The 8,945-nt window shown below is 32.2% G+C and overlaps 1 protein-coding gene across 1 annotated transcript; it reads right to left on the bottom strand.

Annotated features, from left to right (window-relative positions):
- Positions 1-7,170: 7,170 nt before the first annotated feature.
- Positions 7,171-8,277, bottom strand: LOC119662687 (GATA zinc finger domain-containing protein 14-like). The gene has a single exon (XM_038072380.1). The coding sequence runs from the start codon at positions 8,275-8,277 to the stop codon at positions 7,171-7,173; it is 1,107 nt and encodes a 368-aa protein (XP_037928308.1).
- Positions 8,278-8,945: the final 668 nt, after the last annotated feature.

The following is an 8,945-nucleotide window of genomic DNA, read 5'->3' as shown; positions in this document are numbered from 1 at the left end:
CTCTTGTACAGACTTCATTCTCTATAGGACTATCTTCTAAAAATTTTGCTAAGTCTTTCAATAGTTCGGTTATATATATCATACAATATATTTATATTATTCTAATATTAGTTGCTTAAATCTATCAACTTCTTAAAACAAATTGGCTACTACTCTATACTTCATAACTATTTATTTCACATATTTTCTATTTATTAATGACACATCACTTAAGACAAGAAATTCATAGTATATACTTACTGTGCATTTGTTTATCATGTGTCTCACATGTGTTCCAATTTGTGTGGTCTCAACATATTTGACACCATATGAGCTCTTGACCGAAATTAAAGGGGCAAATTATTTGTGTCAGAAGTAACCTTCTGACACTAAATCATGCCATAAATTACTATATGAATTGTTAGCTCATTTTAAATTGGAACATAAGTGTTTTAAAGAATATGAATTCAATAGTCAATAAAGGCGGTAATAACATTGTTTAAGCTTAACTACTGATATCCCATTACACCCTTACCCTTCAAAAAAAAAATATTTTATGCATAGATATGTGAATATGTATGTAGAAATATTTCTTTCACTCTGTTACTATCTAATATTTCTTTAACTTTAAAGGGACCTGAATAAGGACTATCACCTTCTTTTCTATTATTCGTATTTAATAAAACTTTATCACTTGCTTTCATGTGTATAGGGTTACTAGTTTGTTTGCTTGCTAACTGCCTTCTTACTATTGCTTCTAATGTGTATTGTCTTGCTTTCTCGATAAATAACTTTAAACGGGCTTTTAATTCATGGGCGTTATCATCTATGTTATTTCTACCTATATCAGTAAACTAATTTTCAGTTGGAATAGATGGCAATCTACTAAAAATCAATTCATCTGGGGTATACACTGTGTCTATATGTGGAGATGTGTTGAAAGCAAATGTATAGTATGGTAACCAGTTATCATCGTTTGCAAAGTTAAGAAAGTATTCATTCATTCGTACCTATAGTCTCATAATGGTTTGGTGTGGAAAATGTTTGTTTTATTTGTAACAATCCTGAGATATTTGACATAAGTTCATTCATGAACTCTGTACCTCTGTTTGAGTTTTGTATTTTAAATGTTCCATATTTTAATATTAATTGTTCAACAAGTGGTAATAGTTTTACATTAGTTATTGGTGTAGATGATGATGCTGCAGATAATGGTAGTGTATTGAAATTGATAATTACATTATTAATTTCCTCTTTTGTTCTTAGAGGTACATTTATAACTAATTGTATAACTAATTCCGTGTCGATAAGAAATGAAGGCAACGTTGTCGGTTCTTGTATAGTGAATAGAGCTATTATAACGCTGTCCTCAAATAAGCTCGGTGTCGATTGAGAAGCACTTAGTTTATTGCCTTTGCGTTTGTAGTATAGACACATGGCTGGTAGCGCATACGAGCTTGCGCCCCGAATCTGCTATGAAACCAGCACCAATCGGAGTGACTTGAAGTCTGCGATCGCGTTCGGTTTCTCCTGCCTGGTGATTGACGAGTTCTCGACGACTAGCGTCCGCCTAAAGTTAATCATCTTATCCGCTGCTCACTCTAGCCAAATGGTTAGTAAAGCATGACCGTTTTGGATGAACTGCCATGCTTTACATGGTGAAAGTCTTCCAATTCGCATATCCGGTACGCCAACTTAGCTAACTGTACCAGGTCAACGCTCGATGCCTGCAATATAGCACGTACTTGCGGTGGTAGAGCCTGGAGTCAGAGAGACTTACTAACTCTGTCTTTCGCCAAAGCTGTCAGCTTGTTGAACAGTTGCGTGGGTCGGCTTTGTCCCAGCTGGATTTCTGAGCGTAGCCGCTGTATCTTTCGTTGCTCGCTCTCACTACACCGCTCTATGATCTGACACTTAAGATTGTTGTATTTGCCTGTGGTTTGAGGGTGTAAAACAGCCTCAGCTACATACTTTTGTTTCGAATTTTTCGAAAGGAATAAAAAAAAGTATTTTCTTTTTTTTATTAATCTTTATTCAATTTTTAATTTTTATTACACTTTTAACTTATTATTTATTTTCTTATATTAAACTTATTTTTCCACCTTTTATGATTAACACTCAGAGACAGACTGCTCGCTTACTGGCTTGCACTCGCCACTTATGTTAATCATTTTGTCTATATTGCATATTTGGTCATTTGCTTGTAAGTTTATTATTTGCAAAATAAGTCCAAAGAATTGTTTTGCAATTTTGGTAAATTATTTAGAATTATTAAAGTTTATTGGCCCAAATAATTGTTTTGCAATTTTGGTAAATTAATTAGGTTTTAAAGTTTATTGACCGAAAGAATTGTTTTGCAATTCTTTTATTGGCATGTGCCGGAAATGTAACAGACTTGTGGTCATATTATATTAAGGGGTTTTAATATAACACCCCCACCGTTAGATTGAGGCTCCGACGAAATATGCAATATGGTGAATAATTTTATCTTATATATAATAAATACCATTAACATTATAATGATCAAAACAATTATTATATCTATGCTTATGTTTATAAGATTTGATTTTTTTGTTTCATATTGTATTTGTTCAATGTATTTTACATGTTTGATTTGTTCTAAGTATAGTGATTCTAGTTTTAAATTAGTGAATGTCATATTTGATTTTTCTTTTACTTTAGTTATGGCATTAGGTAGAATAAATTGTTCATAAAGTTTTATTTTGGTATTGGTAAAATTTTTCTTTTCTGTAAAAATTTCACAGTTTTCAAATTTTATTAGAAAGTTGCCATTTATTTTAATATTAATTTTATTACAATTATGTTCAATTTTGGAATAGAAGTTTTTAAATATTAATATGCCTGGTAGAATTTCAGTTACAATTGATTTTTCTGATATTTGCATATCGCAGTATGCTTCTTCGTAATTTAATATATTTGAAAGGCATTTGTTAGTGATTTGTATTATATTTTTCTTAAGATTATCCTTAATGCTAGCATCGTAAATATTATTTTTGGAATCTACTAATATTTCGTATTTATCTAAAATAATCGATTTGTTATATATATTAGGAATTGGCTCGAATACAATTTTTGATAAAACTTCCTTGGAATATTGTGGGATTTGGAGAATTATTATTATATTGCTATCGTTTATTGCGACGGCTACTTTGATATTAGTGTAACTGTCAAAATCGTTAATAAAATTGAGTTCTGTGTTAGTTAGGATGTCCGTGGGAATTATTCCGAGTTTACTAGAAAATATTATTTGTCCAATATCATCGACATGGTTTCGTAAGAGTGAAATATCGTTGTTGATTTGGTAGACTTGTTCTATAAATGTTATTTCTTCTTCTAATGTAGTTATTCTGTTTTCCATAAAGTTTTTAAATTTGTTCAAATAATTTCCTATTAGAGTTTGTTTTTGATTTATGTGATCCGTAATGTTCTGTATTTGGGAGGATATGAAATTGTTAACAAATGTCAGGTTGTTAATTTTGTTTGTCAAGACTTCTTCATCTTTATAAAGTGATTTGAGTGAATTACTTATTTCGGTTTCGTCATCACTGTCCATTGTGCCAGCTATAAACTTGAGTCCTTTCCCTAATACGTTAATTAGTCCTCTTTTTTGTCTAAAATGAGGATTTAGGTTCTCTATTTTTCCTTTTAGTAGTGCAAAATTTTTGTTTACTGTATCTGATACTGCTTTAGTTTCTATTCTGTTAACTTTAAGGGATTGTATATTTTGCAGAATTAAGTTTAATGTGTCCGTGTAGGCGGTTATGTTAACAATGTGTAGGATTTTGTTGTAGTGGTCAATTACTTTAAGGTCTCCTGTTCTGATCGGTATGTATCCGTTATTGTTAGTTAGGTCTTGAATGTCAATAGATTGTGATCTGGTGGTTGTTAGAAATGTAATTATCAAAATCAATGGTGTCATCTGAAAAAGTATATGTCGATTTGTTCATTATTAAGCTTTTATTTTAGGATTATCTTTATCCTGATACTTCTTATTTTGTTTTATATGAGTTTTGTAGTACTTATGTCCCGTTTTTGTATTTTCTATGTGATCTTCGTCAATTTTTTTTGTATGTATCTTCCTATATTTTCTATGGTTTTTACCTCCTCTAATTTCTTTAATAAAATTTATCCCTTCTTCTATTTCTACGTCAACTCTGTCCCTATTTAATTTATTTATGTAATTTTCTTTCTTTCTAGAGATTAGGTCATGTATCGATTTGTATCTATCTTCGTGAATTTTTCCATTTAAAAAGTCAATTGGTTTTATTTTAGTTGTACTGTGAATTGTGTTGTTATAAAAACCTACTATCCTCAACATTTTTTCTTCCATTGTTTCGTTTTTATTTTTGTCGTCATGTCTTAGAAGTCGTATATGTTCATTAATAGTATTATGAAGTCTTTCGATGTCTGCATTGGAAGTGTGGTTGCTATTCGAAGTGTAATGTATATGGGTGTTTTCTTCTCTAAGAAATTCTCGCATTGGTATAGCTTTGAATCCTAATTCGTTGTCTACAACTATTTTCTCAATTTTCCCGTATGTGTTAATATAGTGAAGTAGTTTTGTCTTGAATTCCGTCCAACTTCTACCGTTAATTTTGTAGGCTACTGCGAATTTCGTAAATTTGTCAATTAACGTCATAAAGAGTTCTCTTCCTAGAGTGTAAAATACGTCAATGTGTACAACCTCGCGGGGTTTAGAGGGGGTTTCGCTTATCTTGAAAGGTATTTTGGGTGGTTTTCGGTCGTATTTTTCTAAAGTGCAAATTTCACAATTGTTAATAAATTGTGTAATCCTTAACTTTAGTTGAGGGTTGTAAACTTGGTTTTTTAATTCCTCGTATACTGCTTGAATGCCTCTATGATTCTTACCTAAGTGCTCTTTTTCGATTATATTAGTTAATTTATTTTCTTCGTCTACGTCTATTAGTATTCTTGTACATTTTATAATCTTAAATTTATCATTATTTGAGAACAGGTCTTCATAAGTACGTTTGAGGGTGTCATAGAATTCATTCTCTATTAGAATTGCGTTTAATTGATTTGGATTAAAGTGACTTTTTAGCAAAGTTATTGCGGTTTCTCGATCAAATTCTTTAAGACTTATAATTTTTCTTACGTTTCTAAATATTCTTTCATTCTTTATCCTAGCTGCTCCAGATGTGATTTTTTTTATAATTATTTGATTCCTGAATATATTAATAGGTGATTCTGTTTCTTTTATAGTTGATTCGCAGGGTTCTAATGAATAAATATTAGCGGGTAGTGACTCTATTCTTGATAGAGCGTCGGCGTTGCTATTTTGTGTTCCCTTTTTGTATTTGATCTCGTAGTCAAATTCCGAGAGTTTTAACCTCCACCTGACTAGTTTTGAATTGGGTTCCTTAATTGAAAAGAGCCATGTTAATGGTTTGTGGTCCGTTTCAATTATGAATTTACGTCCGAAGAGGTAGGGTCTGAAATACTTTGTCGCCCATACGATGGCTAAAAGTTCCTTCTCTATTGTACTGTAGTTGCATTCATGTTCATTGAGTGTGCGACTAGCGTAGCAAATCGGATGGTTGTCTTGTGAGAGGACTGCGCCTAATGCGTAGTTACTAGCATCTGTTGTTAGAGTAAATTTCTTTGAAAAGTCAGGGTAAGCTAGTATTGGGTCATGTGTCAACAATGTTTTAAGTGTGTTGAAACTTTGCACATAGTGTGGATCAGAGGTATTTATTTTAGTGTCCTTCTTCAAGTATCTGGTCATTGGTTTGGCGATTAGAGAATAGTCTTTAATAAACTTTCTGTAATATCCAGTTAGACCGAGAAATTGCTTGATTTGTTTTGTTGATTTTGGTATGGGAAAATTTACTACACATTCAATTTTCTTTGGATTAGGTTTTATCCCTTCCAATGTCACAATGTGACCAAGAAACTCTGTTTCTCTTTTCAGAAATTCCGACTTATCTAGTTGGATTTTCAGGTTTGCTTCCTGTAAGCGGTTAAAAATGAGTTTTAATGAATTTATATGCTCTTGCAATGACGTGGAGAATATAATAACGTCGTCTAGGTATACTAGACAGATTTTATTGATGTAATCCTTTAGTACGTAATTCATCAACCTTTGGAACGTTGCTGGAGCCGTTTTTAGTCCAAATGGCATCCTTAAAAATTCATAGTGTCCTCTTTCAACGCTAAACGCGGTTTTATGAATATCCTCTTCCTCGATTTCAATCTGATGAAATCCCTTTGCCAGGTCGAGGGTTGTAAAGTATTGGCATCTTCCCAATTTGTCGAGGATTTCGTCTATATTCGGGATGGGGTATTTGTCATCGATGGTTACCTCATTGAGCTTTCGGTAGTCAATGACAAGCCTCCATTTGGGTTTTCCACTAGCGTCCGTCTTTTTTGGGACTATCCAAATGGGTGCCGAATATGGTGAGTTACTATGACGAATTATCTTATTCTCAAGCATTTCACTAATTTGTTTTTCTACCTCACTCCTGTGAATGTAGGGGTACCGATATGACTTGGTGTGGATTGGGACATTATTAGTTGTCCTTATTTTATGTTTTATAGCGGACGTAAAGGAAAGTTTATCATTTTCTTGGTAAAATATGCCAGAGTGTTTCATTACTACTGATAGTAATAATGATTTTTCCTCTGAATTGAGATGGTCTGTTCGAAGTTGTTCGCTTAAAGGTTTATATTTTTTTATTTGAATTGTATTAAAATTTTCACTGTCCACCTTCTGCGTGGTACTATGAATTGGTGTGAGGTTCTCTTGATTAAATTTGAGTGATTCTGTAATGGGTGCTATTTCTGTTTTATAGTTATAGTCTTCTTTGGTTTTAAAGAAGATGGGTAAAGTTTGTCCTCCTAATTGGATCGTGTTGTCCTGGTAATTTATGCATGCTTTTAATGGTTTAAGTAGGTCATTGCCAATTAAGCCATCATAATAGTCATGGAAATGTATGATATAGAATTCTATGAAGTCTAAGGTTTCTCCGAGTTCTTTGAAACAGTGTATTATAGCTTTTTTATCTGTGTAGATCTTATGTTGGAGGGTTTTTATAGGAAGAGGGATAGTTTGGTGAATCCATTTGGGGTGACAGATACCTGGGTTTAATATTGAGTTGGTTGCACCAGTATCTATGATTAGTTTTATATGTCTTAACTTAGTTTCTATTCTTATATAGGGTAGTCCTCCGAGGCAGAAGGATGAAAATTTTCAGAAGGAGGTTGACTGTAAGGTGCCCCGTAATTATTATGATTATATTGGTTATAAACTTCGTTCTGGGCTGCGAAATTTCGCTGTGGATTAAAATTTGAAGTATTGATTCCAACGTTTGAAAAGTTAACATTTACATCCATTGGTTCAGGTATTGGAAAACGGTTGAAAGTTCTATTCTGGGATGTAAAATTCTGTCTATTGTGATTGAAATTTGAGTTATTCTGAGGATTAGTATTCTGGTTAAAATTCTGTTGTTGGGAATTTTGATTGTGGCTATTATGGTTTGGATTATTATGTGACTTGAAGTTCTGGTTAAAATTTTGTTGGTCAAAATGTCGTCGTTGGAAGTTTTGCCTGTGGTGGTTGAAACTTGGATTATTTTGTGAGTTAAAATTTTGATTAAAATTGTGTGGTTTGAAATTTTGTTGGTGTTGATTTTGTTTGAAGTTAGATTTATTTTGTTCGGGTTTCTTTCGCGTAAAAGGTTGTTGATTGTCTATTCGAAGGTGGGCGTATCCAGCTTCAAAGAGGATGTTCATTGCTCCTTCTAAAGTGTTCGGATTTCTACAAGCCAAAATCGTTTTCATAGGTTCTGGGATTTTGGATTTAAAAATATTAAGAGCTGTACGGGAGTTATTTTGAGCGATTGTGCTTGCTGCTCCTAATTCTTGCCCAAGTACGAATAAGGTCTTGTTGTTAAGGCGTCTAAGTTTACTCTTTATTTCGTCAAAAAAGTCTAGACTAGTTGTTTTAAATGTAGTTGCCCTGAGCGAGTCGAAAAGTTCATCACAACTTAATCGGTCACCGAAATTGTTTTGTAGGACTGCTTTTATATCGTTCCAGGAGGTTGCCTGGCAATTTATTTCAATAATTTCCCTGGCTTTACCCTTGAGTTTACTTTTGATTAAGTCTGAGAATAGTCCTTGTGATAGTTCGTCGTATGTCTGTAATATAGGATGTATCCTGTCTATTAAATTTAAAAACGTTTGCAGATCTCTATTGTCACCATTAAATTCGGGGAGGTTTCCTAAATATTTAATAGGTTCAAATTGTATTTGTGCCATTTCGACTTAAATTCTAATTCTGCTTTTATTTCTTATTTGAAATTGTTTATTTTTTATTAACAAAACTTGTTAGTTCTCTACAATTTTCTAACTCTTTGTATGTTATATACTTAATCTATATATAATTAATTTTATTTATCACTACCTTATATGGTGTTATGTTCTTTTGGATGGTGTTCTTCTTCTGGTGGGTTGCTGTTGGAGTCCTTTTGAATGTGATGACTTTTTCCTGTTGGTCAAGGTCTTCTAAAGGGTTTAAGTGTTTGATGGTTACAGTAATCTTTTGTCCACGGAATATTATATATATTGTTTCTTCACTGATGTGGCAATCTTCTGCCAAAAAGTTAAAGTTTTTGATAGTTTGAGCAATCTTTTGTCCATAAAACACAATATATTTGTTTATAAAAAATTGTGTTTATATTTCACAGATTCAATTTTCAGTTTTAATGAGTTTTCGAAAATGATCGATTTTATTTAGTTTTTCAATATTTTGAAAGAATACATTTATTTTTTGTACCAATTTTATTTTTTTGTTGATTAGTACACAGTTATTAAATTTATTTTTAATTTATCTTCACGTCACAGTTCTGACAGTCAAGAAAGTATATTATTCTTAGTCCTTCGATCTTTCGAAAGGATGTATATTTTATTAGATACCGCGTTAATTT

This window comes from Teleopsis dalmanni, chromosome 1, assembly GCF_002237135.1.
Source record: "Teleopsis dalmanni isolate 2A chromosome 1, ASM223713v2, whole genome shotgun sequence".
In the NCBI taxonomy this organism is placed as follows: domain Eukaryota; kingdom Metazoa; phylum Arthropoda; class Insecta; order Diptera; family Diopsidae; genus Teleopsis; species Teleopsis dalmanni.
This window is presented reverse-complemented; position numbering and strand designations above follow the sequence as displayed.

Excerpts from the sequence above, each read along its gene's own strand:
- LOC119662687 (XM_038072380.1), bottom strand. The coding sequence starts at position 8,277 with ATGGCACAAATACAATTTGAACCTATTAAATATTTAGGAAACCTCCCC.